At 35.6% G+C, this 23,982-nt stretch overlaps 1 protein-coding gene, 1 long non-coding RNA gene and 1 pseudogene across 9 annotated transcripts; all 3 read right to left on the reverse strand.

Annotated features, from left to right (window-relative positions):
- Window positions 1-13,447: 13,447 nt before the first annotated feature.
- Window positions 13,448-17,280, reverse strand: LOC117238339. Of its 8 annotated transcripts, none has more exons than XR_004494184.1 (6): window positions 17,052-17,280; window positions 15,782-15,910; window positions 15,516-15,633; window positions 14,336-14,425; window positions 13,993-14,237; window positions 13,448-13,912 (listed from the first exon to the last, which is right to left on the reverse strand). It is a non-coding gene; the product is annotated as an uncharacterized LOC117238339 (long non-coding RNA). The 8 variants fall into 8 exon arrangements; XR_004494183.1 differs by lacking the exon at window positions 17,052-17,280 and adding an exon at window positions 16,700-16,766; XR_004494180.1 differs by lacking the exon at window positions 17,052-17,280 and adding an exon at window positions 16,503-16,623.
- Window positions 17,281-17,776: 496 nt separating this feature from the next.
- Window positions 17,777-20,507, reverse strand: LOC117238341 (myosin-3-like). Its single transcript, XM_033503197.1, has 6 exons — window positions 20,089-20,507; window positions 19,621-19,711; window positions 19,406-19,536; window positions 18,666-19,095; window positions 18,255-18,365; window positions 17,777-18,091 (listed from the first exon to the last, which is right to left on the reverse strand). The coding sequence occupies exons 1-6, from the start codon at window positions 20,505-20,507 to the stop codon at window positions 17,777-17,779; spliced, it is 1,497 nt and encodes a 498-aa protein (XP_033359088.1).
- Window positions 20,508-22,541: 2,034 nt separating this feature from the next.
- On the reverse strand, window positions 22,542-23,588 carry LOC117238335 (annotated as a pseudogene).
- Window positions 23,589-23,982: the final 394 nt, after the last annotated feature.

The following is a 23,982-nucleotide window of genomic DNA, read 5'->3' on the forward strand; positions in this document are numbered from 1 at the left end:
TTTGCTATTGTTAGTTGTTGGTATGTTGGCCGTGTATAATATGTATAGAATTGGTCCTAGGACGCTTCCTTGTGGAACCCCTACCTTGATGTCTTAAACTTCAGAGTGTGTGTCTTTGATTTTTACTGTGAAGCTTCTGCTGCTTAAGTATGATTTAATTAATTGGTATATCTGCCCCGGGAACTGTTTCCTGTTTGATTGAAGTAGGATTGAAGTAGTGTGGTTTATTTGATCGGATGCTTTTTCGATGTCCATAAAGAGTGCCGTGCAGTATTGTTTTGTTTTCAGCACCTGTAAGATTTCATTGACGAGTCTGTGCGTTTGTTCTATTGTGGAGTGTTTGTTTCTGAATCCGAATTGGCGATCCGGTATTAGTTGATTCTTCTCTATTATGGGTTTTATCCGGTCGTAAATTATTTTTTCTAGTATCTTAGAGAACACCGGAAGTAGTGAGATTGGTCGGTAGGATTTGGTTTCGTGTGGGTCCTTGCCTGGTTTGGGTATCATTATAATTTGTGCCAGTTTCCAAGTTTTTGGAAAGTATTGTATTCTTAGTATTGCGTTAACTATTATTGTGATTTGTCTTATCGCTTTTGGCGGAAGGTTTCTCAAGATTTTGCCATTAATTAGGTCGATTCCTGGTGCTTTATTATTTTTTGTTTTCTCAATTATGTTTCTGATTTCTTGTGCTGTTGCTTTGGGTATGGTGTAGTGATTATCAGTTGGTGTACTAGTAGTTAGCGCATCCTCGTCCGTATGACTATTGTGGTTGCTGTTGTTGATGTTATGTGGGGTGAATGTGTTGCATAGGTGGTTGGAAAATTCTTCAGCTTGCTCTTCGTTGCTTCTTGCCCATGTGTTGTCTGCTCTTCTGATTGCTGGTACCATTTTTGTTGTCTTCTTTATTTTTTTTGTGGCTTTCCATAGGGAGTAGTTGTAGTTCTCGTGTGCAGATAGTGACTCGATGAACTTTGTAAACTCGTTGTTGTTGTGCTCTTTTATTTTGTTTTTTATTTCTTTTGCGAGTTTGTTTAGGTGTTTTTTGTTTTCTTTTGTTCTATGTTTTTACAATTTTGCTTTCGCTTTTCTTTTTTCTCTAATTTTTTCGAGGATGTCTAATGGAATTATTTTTGTTTGTCTCTTGGTTGATTCAAGTATAGTGGTTGCCCTTGCTGCTTCTTGGATAGTTTCTGTAAATGTTGTTACTGCTTGATCGATGTGTTCAGGTGTTTTCAGTGGGATGTTGCAGCTGATTTTGCTCTCAATTATTTCTTTATATATTTGCCATTTGGTGGTTTTATTGCATAGCGTCTCTGAGTTGCTGTAAAGTATTGGTTTGTTTCTGTATGTAATTATTATAGGCGTATGGTCGGAGGTAAGCTCGAAGCTGGGTGCTATGTTTAGTTTATTTGCATTTAGTCCCTTCGTAACTGCAAAATCTAGTAGGTCAGGTATTTTGCTCAGGTTTGTCGGGCAGTATGTCGGTCTTCCTGTGGATAATATATTGAGGTTATTGTTTCTAATGTATTTTTCCAAGGTTCTACCTCGAGGTGTGGTGATTCTTGATCCTCATAGTGTGTGCTTTCAGTTATAATCTCCAGCTGCAATATACTTGTCACCTAAGTGTCGAAAGTACTCTTGCCACACTTGCGATGTAATTTTGTGTCGCGGCGGTACATATACTGCTGACAACTGCAATTGGTTGCTGCTAGTTTGTACAGTAACGGTGGTTGCTTGTGTATGTTCCTTACTAACCTGGCTGTGTAAGTGATGTTTAATGTCGTTTTTTTATTACTACTGCCGTCCCTCCGTGTGCTTTTCCTGAGGGATGCTTGGTATCATATATGGTGTAGTACGGTATTTTTATATAGCTTTTTATAGTGAAATGTTTTTCTGAAACGAGTAGTATATCGATATTATTGCTATACAGAAATGTTTTAGTTTCTAGGGCCCTTTTGTTGTAGGCCGTTAGAGTTCCAGGCTGCTATTTTAAGCATGTCTATTTTTATTTTTTGCTCAGCATGTTAGTAAGTAGTTGTAGCATAGTTATTTGTTGTATTTGCTGTCTGAGGACTTCGTTTTGTTCGCTTATCATTTTTGTAAGTATTTCGGTGTTTTTTATGGAATGTTTTAGTAGTTCTTTGATTTCTGTAGTGTCGTTGCTGTGATTGTTCTGTTCTTGATTGTCTAAGGGTGACGACTGGTTGACTACTTGCGCATAGCTTCGGCTACCAATGGTGTTGGTGTTACCGTGGTTATTGTTCATTAGGTGCTGTGGATTTGGTGTTGTCATAGATTCTGTGTTATCCTAGTACGTGTGGAAATTGTTGTGTGTCCTGTTTCGAATCGGCGGAAAAAGTTTACTTTGAAGTTGTTTTCTGACTAAACAACCTTTGTAGCTAGCTGGGTGATTTCCACCGCAATTGTAACATTTTACATCATTTATTTTTCCCGCGTGTGGGCAGTTCGCTGTTAGGTGCTTTCCTGCGCATTTGACACACGCCGGGTTCCTGTTGCAGTAATTTTTAGTGTGTCCATATTGTTGACACCTCATGCATTGTGGTATGTCTTTTTTGTGCCTGGGTGGCTCGACTGTGATTAATATGTTTAAAATTTTTTTAATATCGAAAATTTCCTTGTTGGTATTTTTAGGTTCTAATTCTATTAAGAATAGCGGTAGTGGTTGCTTCGTATCGTATCTTGTAATATTGTTTATAGTTCTTGTTTGGTGACCAATATTTGCTAATATGTCACTTAGTTTCTTTGTGTTAATTTTTGGATGCAGTCCTCTTATAACTACTTTGTAGCTCCTTTCCGTTTTGAGCTGGTACGTGTGGTATATGGCATTTTTCCCCCTTAATTCTTTTATAACTTTCCTATAATTTTCTGGTGTGTTTATTTGGATTTTTACCTGTTCTAATTTTGTTTGTTTTATTGTGTAATTATCCTTTCCAACAATATTGTTAAGTTGATCAATAAGCGGGTCTATTATTTGCGCCTCAACAAATATTGGTAGAGGTTTTGTAATGTGTGTTGATTGAGTTGTGGTATTGCTTGTTGGGTCGTCGTCTAATTCTTCTGTTAGCGACCTGAAGGAGTTTCTTAGCGGTAATTCTTGTAGCCATCGCTGCTTTTCCGTACCTAGATTGCTATCTTCCAGCTAGCTGGCTACCTTCCAGCTTTCGTCCTGTTGAGTTGTTACTTTGTTGTTTTCCATGTCAACTTCTATTGTGGCTGAGCAGTCCTGTCCTTGGTTTGTTGGTTGACTTGTTTTTAATGTATCTGTTGTTTTATATATGTAGTATTGATCTTATTTGTTTATAATTTTTATCGGTGCAATATTTTCCATGTTAGGTTTGCTAGTCTTTTTAATATAAGACACGGGTTTCCACCGTTTGGCTATAGGCGTAACCGTTCGTAGATTTCTCTTCCCCACTTGCCGCACTTTCGCTGGAGCACTGTTTCACACGCCCGTTTAGCACGGCTGCTCGGGCAGAACTGAGAACAATAGTAAACACGCCATGATACGTTAGAAACGAGGACATTCGGAAAGACCTGGGAATACCAACGGTCAAGGAGGAGACTAACAGATGTGCAAGAAGGTATAGAGAAAGAACAGCAACGCACACAAACCGGCTGGCAGCAGAAACGATCGGCACATCAAGCATAAAAAGAAGATTAAAAAGGAAACTCCAATAGATCTCACAAAGGACATAACCTAACAAACAAACACTCACCTCACTAAAGAAATAAATCAATCAAATTCGAAGATGGTATCCCACTCGGGGTAGCCATCCACATGTTACTTACAAATTAGGTTAAAAAAATTTACCAAATGTCCAGCTGGACAAATTGTAAAGTATAAATTAAATAATAAAAAAAAAAATTGCAGCCACAGCATATTGCGGGCCGCTGGGCTTGTTTCGATGCTGAAAGGGGAGTGCACTACATTAGGCATGTAAACTGGACTGAAAGCTACGTTTAAGCGTTGGAATATCCCAAACGGGAACGAACAAATGCTTAGTTGTGAAAAAGGACGATATCATTGCTATTTGCGAGCAATTGAGTTTGTTTCTTGCAAATAACGATTTGTCTTCACCAAAATCGATGAATTCATCTCTATTTGCAAGCTGATGGGCTTGTTTCCACGTTGCAACGGGCGTGCATTTCATTCGGTTAGTGAACTGGAGTGATGAGAACGCTTAAACGTCGAAATATCTTAAGCAGGAAGGAAATAACGCTTAGTTTTTGTCAAAATCGACGAAACTGTAACGACCACCAAGAAAACAGGTGTAATGACCACCCAAGACGCAGGCATTCCGCTGACATCGGATATATCGATAACACCTAGCATTGTGATAACTAAGAGAAAAGACAATAGCCAGACCCCTACCTATAAGATATGAGTCATAATAAGGAAATAAAAACCCCAGTCCTTTAGACAGTAAGTTCAGTTTGTAACCTGCAGTTAATAAAGCATACGAATGAGTTTTTGCTCATTCTCCTATTTATAAAACTTCTTTCTTTTATTACGTGACATTTTTGGCGATCCTGCCAGGATCCATTCGGTTCAGTGAAAACGAAATTACGATTTCGGCGTACGCGCATCACTGAAGATTGAAGGATCAAGCGGACCACTGCATAGATCTGCTTACTTTGCGTGAAAACGACTTCCACGGAAGGCGGACTACGGTCATCACCAAAACTGAAACTGGTCAGGGCAACATTCACGAAAAGAAGAATACCCAGGTAAAAAGAGAAAAAAAACTGGATTCTTTTAAACACTATCGTATTCGTCGCGACAGTTTTAATAGTACAGACTCCGACGATAGTATAAAAACCACTATGAGCAAGAAATCGGAAGACACATCTGTTGATCTTCGGACCATACTAGACGCTATACATGACTTGCGTAGACAACTACACAATGAAAGTCAACAACGCGTTAAAGAAGTCGAACTCTTAGGTAAGAATATCGCTGAACTACAATTAAGAGTTCAGTCAGTTACCACGTCTGAGTTCAATTCCATTTTTACCGAAGACGCTAGTACCAGCACCGTTCAGAAAAAGCGGCCACCTGTTCAAAAAAAAAAACCGAAGTAAAACCCAATGAAACAGACAATGTAGACAGTGAAGAAGACGCGGTAAGTTATGACAATCCCGTGTACAATGCAAAAACCTGTCTAGACTTTATTCCTATACTCAACGGACAAGATGATATTGGAGTAGAAGGGTTTATTAAAGGGGTAACAGAAGCTCGAGCCGGGTGTCGTGAAAAACACGCATTATTACGCTTAATTTTGACACAAAGAATTATCGGAGAAGCGGAACGCAGTATTCGCCATATGGAAATCGAGAGTTATGAAGATCTGTTCGAAAGCCTCAGAAAATTTGTGTCCGTAAGCATTACATCTAATGGAGCCCGCGATAAATTGCAACGTACACGACAGAACTTTAACGAATCAGTACATAGTTATGTGAAGAGGTTTCGACACAACCTCAATGAACTAATATATGCATTGCAACATGAAATTCGAGATCCAATACGACGAGCAGTTGCCATAGATCTTGAAACCGAACGAGCCACCAAAATCTTTGTCCTAAACCTGAAACCCGAAATAGAAATACGCACATCAGCTACAAAACCAAAGAATCTCCAGGAAGCACAAGACACAGCTTTTGAGGCAGAGTTACTTATAGGAGAAATATAGTAAGAGGAAGAACAACGAATCAACCGATTGCAAGATCCAATCCCCGATTTCAAGAAACGCCCAATGCAAGAAGAAATATCACACCCGACACCACAGTAATACTACGGAAAGAAAAATGATAATGGAACGACCACCGCCCAGATGCTTCAAATGTAATTAAACGGGACATCTATCCAACAGTTGTACCCAACAGCGAAATTTTCCGCCAGCCAGCCAGAGAAATTTACCACCACCAAAAAATTACCATATAATGACAGACGAAAAGGAAATGAATCTCGAGGAAGAAGTGGAAGAGGACCAACGATACGAATTAACGCCATCGCTGGAAGACTTCTCACAATAATCATCGGATCAAAACTTGGACTAAAACGATATTTAATAGACACTGGTGCCGGAATAAACATAGTCAAACGTTCAAGAATCATTTCCACCCCATTAAAAGACGACAAGAAAACATTTTTTATGGGCAATGACAAATACGAGACAGACGAATACGTTTATCTTAGAATCTGTGAAAAGAAAAACAAATTTTACATAGTACCTGACGACTTCCCACTAATCGAAGACGGAATCATAGGGTTGCCAATGTTAGAAAACTATCAATACAAAATTACAAATGACCAAATTCAACTCAACGATCATGTATTCTCATTTCAGCCACCACAGGTAATTTCTCCAGGCCAAACCAAAATCGAAACAATTTATCTGGACAAGAAACCGACGCAAGTATGCTTCTGCAATACTGGTGAGCAACCAATGTCAATTTCTAACGACCTCTCCAATGAAGTTGATCTCGAACAAATTCAAAAATTCGGAAACATAATTAAAACAGGCCATATTGAAAACAATTTCCGCACTCCTATCGAAAAAATCCTCTTACACTATATTGACGTATTCAATCTGGACACAGACACTTTACCATGCACTAATTTAGCAAAGCACATCATCACGTTGAAGGAAAACAAAATCATAAATACAAAATCTTACAGACCACCCGAGGTACACAAATTAGAAATGAAAAACAAATCAAAGAAATGTTAAACAAAGACATAATCGAAGAATCAGACTCACCGTACAATAGTCCAGTATGGGTAGTCCCTAAAAAATTGGACGCCTCCGGAAAATAAAAATGGTGCATAGTGGTAGATTTCCGTAAACTAAATGAATTAACTGACCAAGACGCGTACCCTTTGCCAAATATTGATGATATACTCTCGCAGTTAGGAAACGCAAAATTCTTCTCCGCACTAGACCTCTCCTCCGGGTTTCATCAGATACCAATGGACGTAGCATCAAAAAAATATACAGCTTTTAGTACTCCTCAGGGACACTTTCAATATAATCGAATGCCGTTCGGATTAAAAAACGCCCCAGCTATATTCCAACGCATGATGGACACAGCACTTCGCGGTTTATTAAACAAATATTGCTTCGTTTATTTAGATGACATCATAATATTCGGAAATACGATTCAACAACATAACGATAACCTTGCAATTGTATTACAAAGATTAAGAGAATTAGGACTAAAGATTCAACCAGACAAATGTGAATTCTTAAAACCAGAATTAGAATACTTCGGACACATTATCACACACGAAGGAATAAAACCAAACCCAAAGAAAATAGAAGCAGTCAAAGAATTCAAAATTCCCAAAAACTCAACCGGCGTAAAATCATTCTTAGGATTATCAGGATATTATAGAAAATTCATACGTAACTTTTCAAAAATAGCCAAACCTTTAACCGACCTGACAAACAAAGACCCTTTCATTGGACAGACAAACAACAAAATAGCTTTCAAACTCTCAAAGACGCATTATGCAAAGCCCCGGATATTGACATATCCCAACTTTAATGAAACATTTACATTAACAACTGACGCTTCTAACGAAGGAATAGGCACTGTTCTTTCGCAAAATGACCATCCTTGTTGCTACATCTCCAGAACACTAAATCCTCCAGAAAGAAATTATTTAACCACTGAAAAAGAACTCCTTGCAATCGTATGGGCAGTAAAACGTTTGAGACAATATTTGTTAGGAAGACATTTTCTTATAAGAACCGACCATCAAGCTTTAACTTGGCTTAAAAACTGCAAAGACCCCTCATCACGACTAATCAGATGGAGATTAAAGTTAGAAGAATACGATTATGAAATACAATACCATAAAGGAAAAGAAAATACGGCCGCTGACGCACTTTCCAGACAAACTATTAACAATCTAACGACTGAAGACCATCTCTTTGACGAATATGATAAATGGGAACAAGACACTGACACGCTCCCTAAACTATTAAAAATAGTCCCCAACGAAAAATCCTTCTTTCAAATAACAAAAGAAACTCTAGGGCCCTACGACAAAAAGAAATGGTTAAAGAAAATCATAGAAATAGCTACCACATATAAAAAGTTAGGTATAGAAGACAACAGCTTCGATGAAATCGAAAAGGCGCGAATAAAAACATTTTTGATGTATGTTAACGACAAGATAGAAGAAATAATTTTTGCATACGACCCTATTCAAATTCTAACAGACGAACCAATTGACGCGATTATAAAAGAAAACCATAACGACGGTTCAGGACACTTAGGTATACAGAAAACCTACGCAAAAATCAAAGAACGATTTAAAATCCCACATTTGTTCTCAAAAGTGGAGGAATTTATAAAAAATTGTGTAGCATGCCAAAAAGAGAAACTTGTCAGAATCCGCGCTAAAGAAATTCCCGTAATACCCCAAACCCCCACTAAACCAAACGAAAAGATAGCAATGGACATAATTGGTCCCATGCCAAAAACTAAACGAGGAAATCAATATATACTCTCCATTCATGACGATTTGACCAAATACCTGATATTAACACCCCTCAAGACACAAAAAACCGAATCCATAATAGATGCTCTATTGAATCATTATATCTACATTTTCTCAGCACCAAAAACCATACTAACAGACCAAGGACAGAACTTCATTAGCGAACTCATGATGAAATTCGAAGAAGCATTTAAAATCAAACATATAAGAACAACCAGCTTTCACCCACAATCTAACGGATCTCTAGAAAGAACACACGCAACGGTAAAAGACATGATAAGAACAAGTCTAAACGATTCAGACAAAGAATGGGACGAAGTATTAAACTTCGTATGCTTAGGATACAACACAGCAATACACAATGCAACCGGTTTTTCACCTTTTGAACTAACCTTTGGACGAAAAGCTAACCTCCCATCCTCAATATCCAGAACCCCCAACTATACATACGAAGAAATGTTTACACTATGGCAAAAACAATTAGACAAATATAAAGCACTAGCTAAACGGACACTTGAACAAAGTAGAAAACGCTACAGAGAGACCAACAAAGAAAAATCATTAAGACACAAACGGTATTTAAAGAGGGAGATGCAGTTCTTGTACATAATGATCATAAAACGGATAAATTGGACGATGAATGGTTAGGTCCTTACTACATCGAAAAGGCTATGACTCCTTATTACGAAATTCTAATCAATAACCAAATTAAAAAGATACATGGTAACAGAATTAAACCATACTTTCCAGGGCGCTCATCTCATGCACAACCCTCGTGCTAGGATTGGAATTAATACCGATCGAAAATAACGCAATTTTTCACGAGCAAATATCTAAAATATCTAAACTTGTATAACGAAAAAGTTAACGTATACATAGGAATAGATATAAACGACATATTTGACCACATCGATACATTAGAAGAACATATAACAGAGACCCGAAAACATTGTACCCCCTCATGTCAAATAGAACCAGAGATACTTTCCTTAACTAACAAAATGTCAAAACATTAGGAATACATTTGAAATTATTAACTCGTTCTAGAGTTAAGAGAGGATTAATAAACGCTATAGGCTCAATTAGCAAAACACTTTTCGGAACTTTAGATTCTGACGATTTACAATTAATAAACCAGAATATTGACAAACTATTTAGTGAAGGAAATGAATTAAAAACCATTGTAGCTAACCAAACTGCTCTAATTAGGAAAATCTTAAACATTGACAGTCTAAAACAACTTGAAAAAGTAAACGAAGTAAAGAAGCAGGAGCTTCTAGTAATTAAGATTATTTCTATGAAAAGTGCTTTGTCGGATCTACATTTTCAACTCGATGAAATACTCAATTTGGTTTTACTAGGAAAACAAGGAATTATTAGCCCCCAGATCATGAATCATCACACTTTCTTAGAACAATACGCTAAAGCTTTAGGAAATCACATTATGAATAAAGAATTTTTACCAGAAGAAAATAATTTCCAAAACATTTTAGACGTCTCTACACTCACACTGTTTGTCCAAAATGAAAAGATCTTCTTCAAAATTTCAATTCCAACGATAATTGACTCAGAATGGGAAATAGAACAGGTATACCCCATACCGACTCAAAAGAACGGAGCATTTTTCGCCCCATTAGTCGAACATCCAATATTTTTTACTTCAGGATTAACTTATATGAATGTAGATCAGATGTATTTGGACAAGCAATGTCGAATCAAACACGAATTTTATATGTGTAAACAAACTCGACCTATAAATGATAGACGTTCAAAACACGATTGCGCATCTGAAATAATTAGTGTAGACAATACCATGAGATTCTGTAAATTCACAGTCTATAAGATCGTAGAAATAACTTTTATACCACTCAAGAGCGAAAATCACTACATAGCTATACCAGAAAAATCAATAGAACTCAGAAATCAATAGACCATGAGATTCTGTAAATTCACAGTCTATAAGATCGTAGAAATAACTTTTATACCACTCAAGAGCGAAAATCACTACATAGCTATACCAGAAAAATCAATAGAACTCAGAAAGAAGGACATCAAATTGTTAAACTGAAGCAACCCTCTCTGTTAAAAACTAAAGTAACTGTAGACATATTGTATGGAGACAACCATATGAGAACCAGTGGTAACCCCAAGAGCGTTTTTTATAATATTAAGATCAAAATTATAAATATAACTAGTAATGTAGACTTATCCTTAATGCTTCACACTTTAGAAAAAAATCCTAAAGTAATGTAAATGCTAAGTAATGTAAAGTAAGATCTAAACGGTTATACTGATACCCTGAATCAAATAGAAGATAAAGCCAATCAATTAACTTTTTTGCACAGAATGACACGAATTAAAACTTGGAGCCTCACTACGTTGCAGATAATAGGATATATATCCATTGGACTCATATGCTTGTATCTGCTCAATAAGATAGGACTGTCAAAATTATGCATTCACATGTTCTGTTGTAAAATTAAGAAAAACATCGTTAACAATACGCCTAATACTACAGCACCCGCCGTCCCTATAAACATTTATGCACCTATGCAACCTGGAACAGAAAAGAAATCAAGAATAAGTTTTGAACTATCAACACCGCCCAAGGCCAAATTCCATCCATCGATTCTAAAGAAACGCAAGAACTTAGAGGATTAAGTTCACTCTACGAAGGGGGGAGTGTAACGACCACCCAGAAAACAGGTGCAATGACCACCCAAGACGCAGGCATTCCGCTAACATCGGATATATCGATAACACCTAGCATTGTGATAACTAAGAGAAAAGACAATAGCCAGACCCCTACCCATAAGATATGAGTCATAATAAGGAAATAAAAACCCCAGTTCTTTAGACAGTAAGTTCAGTTTGTAACCTGCAGTAAATAAAGCATACGAATGAGTTTTTGCACATTCTCCTATTTATAAAACTTCTTTCCTTTATTACGTGACAAAACCATCGCTATTTGCTAGCTGTTCGGCCTGATTCGACAGTGAAACGACCGTGCATTACATTCGGCACGTAGAATGGAATGAAAGGAGCGCTTAAACGTCGAAATATCTCAAAGGGGAGGAAATAACGCCTAGTTTTCGTCAAAACCGACTGGATCGGAGCGTTTTGCTGGCTAGCTGGAATTGCTTTGACGCTTAAAAGCGTGTGCATTACATTTGGCGTGTAAAATGGAGAGAAAAGAGCGCTTAAACGTCGAAATATCTCAAACGGGATGAAAATGACGGCTAGTTTTCGTCAAAATCGACGAAATCGTCGCGATTTGCGTGCTGTTGGGCTTGTTTCGATCCTGGAACGGGAGCGCATTACATTTGGCGTGTAAAGTGGAATGAAAATAGCGCTTAAACGTCGAAATATCTCAAACGGGATGGAAATGACGGCTAGTTTTCGTCAAAATCGACTGGATCGGAGCGTTTTGCTGGCTAGCTGTGATTGCTTCGACGCTTAAAAGGGTGTGCATTACATTTGGCGTGTAAGATGGAGAGAGAAGAGCGCTTAAACGTCGAAATATCTCAAACGGGAAGGAAATACCGGTTAGATTTGGTTAAAATCGACGAAATCATCGCGATTTGCGTGCTGTTGGGCTTGTTTCGATGCTGAATCGGGGGTGCTTTACATTTGGCGTGTAAAGTGGAGTGAAAAGAGCGCTTAAACGTGGAAATATCTCAAACGGGAAGGAAATGACGGCTAGTTATCGTCAAGATCGACGAAATCATCGCGATTTATCTGCTGTTGGGCTTGTTTCGATGCTGAATCGGGGGTGCTTTACATTTGGCGTGTAAAATGGAGTGAAAAGAGCGCTTAAACGTCGAAATATCTCAAACGGTAAGGAAACGACCGCTAGTTTTCGACAAAATCGACTGGATCGGAGCGTTTTGCTGGCTAGCTGGGATTGCTTCGACGCTTAAAAGGGTGTGCATTACATTTGGCGTGTAAAATGGAGAGAAAAGGGCGCTTAAACGTCGAAATATCTCAAACGGGAAGGAAATAACGGTTAGATTTCATCAAAATCGACGAAATCATCGCGATTTGCGTGCTGTTGGGCTTGTTTCGACCCTGGAACGGGAGCGCATTACATTTGGCGTGTAGAATGGAGTGAAAAGAGCGCTTAAACGTCGAAATATCTCAAACGGTAAGCAAACGACGGCTAGTTTTCGTCAAAATCGACTGGATCGGAGCGTTTTGCTGGCTAGCTGGGATTGCTTCGACGCTTAAAAGGGTGCGCATTACATTTGGCGTGTAAAATGGAGAGAAAAGAGCGCTTAAACGTCGAAATATCTCAAACGGGAAGGAAATAACGGTTAGATTTGGTCAAAATCGACGAAATCATCGCGATTTGCGTGCTGTTGGGCTTGTTTCGATGCTGAATCGGGGGTGCTTTACATTTGGCGTGTAAAGTGGAATGAAAATAGCGCTTAGACGTCGAAATATCTCAAATGGGATGGAAATGACGGCTAGTTTTCGTCAAAATCGACGAAATCGTCGCGTTTTGCGAGCTGTTGGGCTTGTTTCGACTCTGAAACGGACAAGCATTACATTTGGCGTGTAAAATGGAGTGAAAAGAGCGCTCAAACGTCGAAATATCTCAAACAGAAAGGTGTCACGTCCCGCGCTACGCACGTGCCGTATCGGAAACGGAAATCCGCAATATACAAATAACGCGAGTGACAATTCGAATATCCAAAACGAACGCACGATACAACGTAAATGGAAATTGTTTAAATAAAAGTTTAATTAAATGTAGTCATATATAGAAAATTAGTATACGAGGGCAAATAAGAGATAATAAAGTTAAAATAGGTACTCTAACGAAATAGTAAATATAGAGTACAACATAACCTATAATTTCATAATTCGACTAAGGATAAACTATGAAGAACCAATTAACCAAAAGTGATTCGCAAATTAATTAATAAATCACGACATAATACTATATTCAATCAGGATAACCTACAATTCGACAATTTAATCAAATCTCGTAATAACTTCATGAATAATTCAAAGGAAAAGAAAAAGGAATGGAACGATAGGAATACACACCTTTATAACAAACAGGAAGTATCAAGCAATTTAATATACAGCAAATATGGACATACAAAACCACAATAAACAAAATATATCTTATATACAACTAGATATAAAATATATAAAACACCTAGATATATTAACACACTTCAATAAACCAGGCACTATTGTCAGAATCCACACACAAAACGTCAAGATTAAAGTAAAAGGGATTCCACGAACAATACACTTGAACAAGTTAAAACTAACACAATCGAAACAGACCACAAGACGTTTTCAAGAGACAACGTAGTACGATAGTATATGGAACAACACTGCTTGTCGAATACTGCAGATAGTGGTAACCTAAAAGGAAAAAGGAAAATTACTATGCGTGCTCTAACTATTACTTAAATATGAAATGTGTTATTCAATAAAATAATTACAAAACAGTGGAAGTGAAAAGTGCCTCGTGAACAATTACTCATCGTAGAAGGAAGTGTATATGCGAAGACAGGTTATGTGTCCATATCCGTAGAATATAATCTACGACAGCCAGCTGAAACAAATGTAGGAATTAACTTTAATTGTTTCGATACAAAACATAATACTACTAAATGTTTATAACAATATCGTGCCTAAACCAAAGGAAGTGTGACACTGCTTATCGAATCATGCAGATAGTAGAAACCTGAAAGGAAAAGGAAAATTATTATGTGCGTTCTAACCATTAATTATAAAATGTGTAATTAAATAAAATAATTACAAAACAGTGGAAGTGAAAAGTACCTCGTGAACAATTACTCATTGTAGAAGGAAGTGTATATGCGAAGACAGGTTATGTGTCCATATCCGTAGAACACAAGGTATGACAGCCAACTGAAACAAATGGAAGAATTAACTGCAATTGTATCAATGCAAAACATAATATTACTAAATGTTTAGAACAATATTGTGCCTAAGGAAGTGTGACAGTGCTTATCGAATCATGTAGGTAGTAGAAACCTAAAAGAAAAAGGAAAATTATTATGTGTGTGTTCTAACCATCATTTAAATACACAACATGTTAATTCAATAAAATAATTAAAAGCAGTGAAAGTTGAAAGCACGTAGTGCACAATTAATCATCGCAGAAGGAAGCGTACATGCAGGAATTTCGCAGAAACAAGTTGTGGATCCACTCCGTAGAACATAGTATACGACTGTCAGCAGAAACGAATAAATAAACTAACCTCAATTACCTTAATATATATGGAAGAAAATAATACTATTAAAAATTTATAATTATATTTCAATTAAACTAAATGAAGCACGATAACAATCAATAATTGATGCTCGACAACAAACTTACAGTTCGCTAATGGAAAATAAAACCGAAAAAATCAAGAAAGTTAGTGACATTATAACGAAATAACTCAGCGTTGACATAGCGGTCCTTAATAAGAAGAAATAAAATCAGTTAATAAGTGCAGGAAGTGTTAAGAAATAACTAAGATAGGTTAAGTGAGTAATTTACTACTCACGATAATTTACTACTCACATCGAAGAAGTTTATACAAGGGTCAACGCAGTGATGAGAAACCAACTACCAAATTGGAGTAAATGTGTATGAAGAATCAAAGTTGATATTACTGGAATGATCAAGAGGACGTGAGAAAATTGGAAAGTCAAAAATTAGTGTCATTATAACAAACGATTCAACACCGACGGAATGGTCTTAGCAAACAAGAAAAGGTATCTTATAAGTTAACGAGGTTTGTATGCAACCAATCATCGTTAAAGGAAGTGTGCATGCAGGAACTCCACGAGAATGGGCTATGGATCCGTCTTTGCAAAATATAATACACGATAGTATGAAGATATCGAAGGTAATAAATACCAAGGTAACCAATTATAACCTAAAAAGGGGAAGAATGTTGTAAACCATCTTGGAATAGAAATTGATAATAATAAGAAGCTCGTTACTCACATCAGAAGATATACATTAAAGTCGACGCAGTTACAAGAAGCCTACTACCAAACTTAAGTGAATACTTATGGAATACTGAACCAGATACTATCGAAACAGTCAAGACAGCAACAAGAAACTGGAAAACCAAGAAAATATTCTGACATTATAACAAAACAATTCGATATTAGCGAAGCGGTCTTAACAAATAAGATAGTGGACAGACTATTTTACTATACAGATATTTACAAATTATAGTGTTTTATATAATCTATATATATACTTACAATTCTAGGATAAGTAAAAGTAGTCTTGATAAGTGTTAGACATGTAACGAAGAACCAAAAGATACAAACGCGCACCATGTAACCATTCCAAGTAAAGGACTCAGCGATGAAGGATTAGAATTGTAGAACCTATAAACAATAAAGATTTTAACTAGCAATGTATAAGATTAGCTTCTAAATTCTATGTAAAGGCTGCAAATTACACGCACAAGCTAACGACAACTTCATAACAAAGAAACAGAAAATAGCCAATAATATAGGAATAGGTTATGAGTTAATCAAAACTGATTAACTGAGTATCAACGACAAATGCGGTTAAGATGAAAAATTATTATATTGTACTAAGTTAATATAGCATAATTGTATTAAGTTTGGCGTAGAGAAATAAGGTTATGTTACGCAGTAGAACTGGTAATAACAAACTATGCACATATTACTATCAAATTAATTAAGCGAACACTCTATAAAAATAAACCACTCGAAACACAACAATAAAACAGTGCTATTGATAAATTATAAAAATTAACAATAACACAATCCACATGTTATTATATTAAAATAACACATAGTATACACATTATAATGATTACACAAACAATATTATCGTCATTTAAAAATTCTAACTGCGCTAAAATAGAGGAAAATAAGCGACGGACGAATAATTATTTCAGTATTAAACAAATTAAGGACGCGTCACTATACTTTTACTTGAGACATTCACGAGCGGCCATCTTGGACTGTTATGATAGCTCTTACAAGTGCACATCGGAATACATGCAATAATTACGCACATTAAATAAATGCAAAATAATATTATTCCCACTACAATTATACGTCAACTATTAAAATAAAGTCACAAATAATTAACGGATAAATAATAGATTTCACATTAATAAAATGTCACTATATACTACGAACATTTACAGGCGGCCATTTTGGATAATCAACACGTGCATATAGTAACCTTTATGCGTTACAAAATAAATCATATTTTCAGCGAAGGAATAAATATTTAATAAATGATAATAAAAATGGAAGATCGTAACAAAGAAAGAATAAATAATGATCAATACAACGTAACGCAAGAATATTAGAAATTAATAGAAACTAGCCGTGAGAAACAAACCATGAAATAATATATTAAACTTACTATTATAAAAAAAAAATGATATTTTATTGAAAGAAACAGGAAATAACGCATAAGAAGACTCGGCAAATACTAAGTTGCCACGCGCCTTGAACGATTCACTGGCATCAGCAAGGAAGTTACCAGATACATCGCAGATGCAACTTCAGCAAGGACAAGTTGGCACGCGCCTGTGTCACGTAAAGTTGGTACTTGGGTGGTAGTAAGAAGGCTGAGTCGTAACCCAACTACTTATTTTCCTTTATAAAACTTTATTATAAACACTTACAAAATAACACCGAACCGGAGAATAGGGGTTGTATGAGTACAGCAACTAGAAGAGGAACAAGAACTGCCCGAGGTGGGTGAAGTCTCGGTTTATATACGTTTTGGTTTTAGGATGTTGAGGGGCTAGGTGTAGGTTATGATGTAGAAAAGTGTCCGAAGGTCGGGGGTCCATATCCTATCTCTGATGTGGACGGAGGTGCGTCACAGCCTTGGTGTATGCTATGATGATAAGGTGGTGATGTGTCCAAAAGTGTCCGAAGGTCGGGTGTCGATGTATTATCACTGATGTAGGTTGAGATGTGATTGATGTCACATACCCCCCTCTTTAGATTGATTTTGGTCCTCCAAAATCTTGGTGTTTCCTCAGTATGGAGCGATGGAATTGGACTCTGACTGGTTCGACTTGTACTTGTTCTTCTTCGTCATGGTATATGCTTTTGCTATTTCAACCTGTGAAGGTTGTTGGCTGGTTAAATTTCGACTACGATTAATAGGGATAGTTTGCTAAGTTTGACGAAATGCCGCAGTATCACGTGTTGAATCTTTTGTAGACTTTCTAACAGCCTGTGATATAGAATGAGTTAGTGGTCTTTGAGTAATGGTTTTATACTATCTTGTTGTTTCTTTATAGTTTGATTGTTATCCAGTTGTTCCTTTGATACTTGCATTTCTTTGTTTTGTTTAGCAACTTCTAAAGCCTTTTCAGCATCTACAACTGGTTCTTTTTCCATGCATGTAATTTCTTCTTCAACCAGTACAACTGTGCTTTCCTTTATAGTTCGTGTTTTTGTGTCATTTAGTAAACTTTTCAATTCAATTTCCACAGTATCTGGAGCTTTAGATACCGACTGACTGTCATCTTCTGCATTTTCAATGCCCCAATCATCAAAGATATCCTGAATGACACTTCTTTTGTTAGTTATGCGCACTTTATCTGCTTCACTTATAGATTTATTCCTTCCTTCTGTTTTAGCAACATGTATAAGTACGACAATTTTATTATGAATAATTTTCTTTTCTACATTAATTTTATGTGAACTATCAAAAGATCAATCTTGCCATTTCCATTTGTTGTTTCTTGTTATTCTTTTCTTTAATATCAATGTCATCTGCAGTTTCTAGATCACTAATTACTCCTGAGGTAATAGGAGTTATAGAATCGTTTCTTGTCTTTGTATGATTTAATATGTCATAACTGTATTTCTGGCTACAATTTTCAGAAACTTCTTGAGCCACAATTTCTGTTGAAATTACTTCTATAATTGTTCCATCACTTTCTCGTGCTTAACCTATCGAATTAAATTCTTCATTTACAATTTCAGCGTTCTTCATTCCTTTTTGTTCTGCAGAAACATTTTTTTTTCTTCATTAGAATTTACAACAGCATCCTTTTCATGTACAGTTAAAACAATATTTTCTTCTGTACTTTCATTCATATCATTAATATATAGTAGTTTCTACAGTCAGTACCATTACTTCTAAACTACTATCAACTAGTTTAGACAAATCTGTGTCTGTATCCGTGAGATGCAATCTTTGGGCTTTATCATCAAAAGTTTCACCAATTGTTTTAATTAATGCTTGACACTGAGCATTAGTAACACTAACTGTATCTATATTTAACACTGTACAAACGTTGTGTTTCTCAATGTTTTGTTCACCCTCATTTGTATTAAATATTTCAGCATCGTTCGTACTTTCTTTATCTAAAGATGTGTCACCTGCATATCTTGAATCATCTCCAATCTCAGTTGTATTCTCTGCTTGCTCTTCTTGAAATTTCTCATCCTTTTTTTTTTTTTTATATTGATCATCAATTTGTGGGTCCTTATTTATTATTTCTTGTTCTACTTCATTAATCGCAGCGTTCTTTATGCTCTCTGTCTCACTACTTTCCTTACTTTAGAAATTGTTTTTGTTTTTATTTAAATTTGTTACATCACATTTATTTACTACTAAACCATCTTGAATTGTATTATCTGTACATTCCTGTGACTTATTTTTTTTTTTTTTTTGATTTTCTGGAATATCATGCACATTCTTTATAATATCAGTCGTTGATTCTGATATTAATGAAGAAGATACATCTACTTTTATCGATGATTCTACTTTATTAATGTCACTGTGCACTTTATCTAGTTGTTCCATAGTAAAACATCAAGATTGTTACAATTACTTAAGAAGTCATGGATTGTTATTTAAATATTTACTGCACTTTTCCATCAATGTAACCCTTTATGGCAGTTTGACATTCTACAGAACACCAATGCTGTATCAGTTTATATTTTTCTTCATCATGAAGTTTTATTATATCACCTAATTCTTCCTGATGTTTTTTTTTCTTTTTTTTCAATTTTCAAATAAGAGTGTATTTTCTATGTGAATCTTTTAATTCTTGGTTCGCCTCGAGTAAGCGATTATTAACATCTTTGGAAAGTTTTTGGACGTTTTCCAGTTCTTTTCTAAGAAAATTATTTTGTTCGTTCATATCTTTTACTTTACCTTCAATTTCTACCCTACGCAATATTTCAAATTTATTTTCATTGTCAAGGATCATTTTTCTTATTTTTCAAAATCCAGTTTCAATTTATTAGTTTCTTCTTCATATTTATATCCAAAATCACCCACTTTTTCATATTCACCCTTTAGTTCGTCTAGTTCACATTGAAGGGCAGATTATTTGTCCTTGTGGTTCAAGAACTACATTTTATCTCTTTTGCATCTTTAGCTCCAGCTTCACGTTCCTCCATTGAATTACTAACACATGAATTAAGTTTGGTCTTTTTTTTTTTTGTTCCAGCAAGTCAACTTCATATTTGTGACTTACTGTTATCTCTTCTAATTTTATTGTTAGTTCTTCAATTTGTATTCCAAAAGATTGAACTCTTTTTACGTGCGTGTGTGTTTTTTTTTTTGCAACTCATCGAGTTGCAATTCTAATTTTTGCACTTCCTCCTTCATGTCCTCTATGTGCTTCTCGAACTCTTGTGTCGTCCTGTCTTTGTCGGAACATTCTACTTGAAGATCAGCGAGTTGATGTTCGGGATCGTAATTCAATTTTTGGTCGTTAGCAGTAATAAGCTCACGTAACTTCACTTTTGAACTTGACCTTGTTTGGTCTTGATTGTGTTTTCGTGGTGCTTGTGGTGTTCTAAAAGTAATCGTCACGTTGCTTGCATTTTTAGTGCACATTGATACACTGCATTCTGCACAGGCAATGCTTTTGTTGTCATGAAATCTCTCTAACTTTTTAGTAACAAAACCTTTTATTTTATTATTTAATTTTGGATCATGCCCCTGGTGGAGATACATTATGTGTTCTCTTTACCTTTATTATGCACACGTTTTCCTTTTGCTCTCAATTTTTCGATCATCTTGTGCTGTTCTATATATTGTGTTCTTATGTTCTTCGCATATAAATCCTGTCGATTGATTTTATCTTTCAGTTGAGGTACATGTTTAATTCTTTACCTGTGATTATGATGAACAACCTCAGCGTATTTCCTTTCTCTCTTTTTTTTTTTTTTTTTTATGGATTTCTTGATAATCTTTTAGAAGTTGCTCGTTATATTTGGAAAGCTTTCTCACTTCGTCTTCAGCTGTTTCCTAACGGGATTTTTCTTCTTCAAGTTTTTCTGTAATCATTTTTTCTAAACTTCTCCATTTATTCTGTTCTTCTTCGAGTAATTCATTACGTTTCGGTATCTGGCTATCTTTTCCTTTAAAACATTTAATTTTATCAGAGAGTTCTCCTATTTTCAAACTTGCTTCATTTAAGGTAACTTTATGAATTTCCGATTGATGCTTTGACATTTGATGTAAGTCTTCTATTGCTGTTTCACGTTCTTTCAACTGTTCATTAAATTCGTTGTTTAGCATATCCACTCGAGAAATTTCGAGTTCTTGAGCATCGTTTCTTCTTTTAGAAATTTGGCTTATTTTCTCTTGCCTGCTGCTACATGTTGCTGTCATTTTATCAACTTCTTTCTTCTTTTTTTTCTTTTTTTTTTGTTGAACTTAAAATCTTGATTTAAGGTTTGTGTTTCACTATATGATTTATTATTATTAACTAGTTCAACATTATTTTCAGTAGATTTTTTTTCGCGTGATTTTTATACTTATTTAAATAGTTTAACATGAGCAAATGCATCGTACGTCAGATATACCATTTTTAATAAATTGTCGCCTTTACAACTCGAGTTACCTCTGAACGAGTCGCATGATTGATCAATAAGCCATGAGTAATTATGCAAATTCAGTTTTTTTTCATCTATTTATTTGAATATTATAACAAAGACTTTACATTGAATATTTTATTAAAATTGTAAGTTTTTCATAAACGCTTCAAAATCCACAGTCTATTGATCAACTCCTCTATCCTTTCTCTTTCTCCTCACTAAAATAGATAAATTCCTAATGTAGTTTGTGGATAATATTTTTTTTTTCTAAAGCAAATCACATTTATCATCTGATATATTTTTTGAAATAATTTCTGTCTGTACATTTTCTTCTTTTCTCTTACTCCTCTTTCTCTTTCTAATGAATTCTTTTTATTCCGTAAAATAGTTTTTGTATATTCAATTTTGTTAAGTGCAATCCTTATTTCTGATAACTTACTTTTATTAGATAATTCTTGTGAATCTTCTACTACATCTTCCATATCATTTTGAGTGCGGCTTCTACCTTCAGTAAATTTAATATCTTGAACCGTATCATTAATTTCAATAGCTCTTTCGGTATCAAGTAAATCGCACTTATTATTTAATATACCTTTTGAATTGACTTCTGTCTCTGTAGTTTCTTCTTTTGTATCTTCTTCGAGTTTTCTTTGTTCTTCTAATCCACCCTTCTCATTTTGTAGGATCTTCCTTGTATCTTCATCTTTTTTAACTTCGACTTTATCCGATCTCCTAGGTCTGCCTCTATGTTTCGCTTCATCAGTTGCTATTACACCCGTTACTGCATTATCATTTTCTACAGATTTATACCTATCGCTATCACTAGCTGTGTTCGTTAAAAGAACTTCCCTTCGTTGACGAGTATCAGTTGTTTCGTTTTCACTATCTGAAATTGATTTTTGTTTAACACCTCTTTTTTCTTCTTTGGCAAATTTATTTTCTACATTTTCCGATGCCTTTTGTTTATTAATTATTTCACACTTGTCTTCGATTAATTTCGTCTTTAAAGCGCTTCGCAAAATTTTATTTGTGTTTGATTGTCTGGTTTGATTATAAACAATTTCTTCAAATTTTGGCGAAGTAGCAGGCTTTGCAGCAACATTATAACGACTGCTCCGTTTACTACTATCTAACATAGATGGAGATGGATTCTTGTCATCTTTATTCTCTAAACACTTCTCTTGTCTATTAGCATCTAAATTTCTCGACATAAGATCTGCTGAAGTTTTTGATTCTGTAGTGTCACACGCATTTTTCGCTGTCATCATTTGGTCTTCTTCTATAAGCAAATGTTCATTATTGTAAGCATTATCTCTTGCTTTTTGTATGGATTCTAATGATATATTTTGTTCAACGTTGTCTATTGATTTTGTATCATTTTCAGCAGTTGATTTACTAACTGCTTCTAATTCCTTCGTTTCAATTTGGTTTTCTTTATTTGTATCGCCGTCCAAAATATTTCTCATTGAAATATTATCCTTCTTGTTATGATCTTTTTCTGCTTCTCCCAAACTTTTACTTTTTTTGTCAAACCATTCTTGTAAATTTTGAGTATCTTGTGACGAAGATGGTGACAAATCATTATACAATACTGCAATATCTTCTTTCCTTCGTTTCACAGACTCTTTCTGGTATTCTGTTGAGCTATTGACATCAAACATTAAGTCTGTTTTAATGAAAATATAATCCTGTGAAGCGGTGTCAATTGATACTTTCTTTTCATAAGAATTTTTTACATTAGACGGCAATTCTTTTGAAAATTCTTTCAAAACCATTTCTTCATTTCCTACAGTAACGTCTGTTTTCTCCAAGCTTTTGTTCAAATTATTAGAAACTAAACTACCCTGATAACTCCGACTAGTCGCTGCTTTAATAGTCTCCTTTAACAGTTTTCTTAACTTGATTTCGTTCTGCTTCTGCATAGCGTCTAGTATGGCCCGAATACTTGGATCCACAGCAGTAGCCATAGGGCTAACAGAAGATGTGTCTTCTGATTTTTTGCTCATAGTGATTATTGTACTGTTGTTGGAGTCTGTACTAGCGAAGCTATTGCGACGAGTACGATAATATTTAAAAGAATCCAGTTTTTTACCTGAATATTCTTCTTTTCGTGACCAGTTTCAGTTTTGGTGATGATCGTAGTCCGCTTTCCGTAGAAGTCGTTTTCACGCAAAGTGAGCTGATCTGCAGAGGTCCGCTGATCCCTCAATCTTCAATGATGCACGTATGCTGAAATGCGTAATTTCGTTTTCTTGAAGTTGATGGATCCTGGCACGGATCGCCAAAATGTCACGTAAAGTTGGTACTTGGGTGGTAGTAAGAAGGCTGAGTCGTAACCCAACTACTTATTTTCCTTTATAAAACTTTATTATAAACACAAAATAACATCGAACCGGAGAATAGGGGTTGTATGAGTACAGCAACTAGAAGAGGAACAAGAACTGCCCGAGGTGGGTGAAGTCTCGGTTTATATACGTTTTGGTTTTAGGATGTTGATGGGCTAGGTGTAGGTTATGATGTAGAAAAGTGTCCGAAGGTCGGGGGTCCATATCCTATCTCTGATGTGAACGGAGATGCGTCACAGCCTTGGTGTATGCTATGATGATAAG

This window comes from Bombus vosnesenskii, unplaced genomic scaffold (genome assembly GCF_011952255.1).
Source record: "Bombus vosnesenskii isolate JDL3184/JDL3185 unplaced genomic scaffold, Bvos_JDL3184-5_v1.1 scf7180000013449, whole genome shotgun sequence".
NCBI lineage: Eukaryota > Metazoa > Arthropoda > Insecta > Hymenoptera > Apidae > Bombus > Bombus vosnesenskii.

Bases quoted from the DNA above. Each gene is read 5' to 3' on its own strand.
- LOC117238341 (XM_033503197.1), bottom strand. From the start codon at position 20,507: ATGTATCTCCACCAGGGGCATGATCCAAAATTAAATAATAAAATAAAA. The intron at 18,366-18,665 runs GTACTGACTGTA...AATCATACAAAG, and splicing joins ATAGTAGTTTAGAAGTAATG to ACAAGAAACGATTCTATAAC. The intron at 18,092-18,254 runs GCAAGATTGATC...AGTGTCATTCAG, and splicing joins AGAAACAACAAATGGAAATG to GATATCTTTGATGATTGGGG.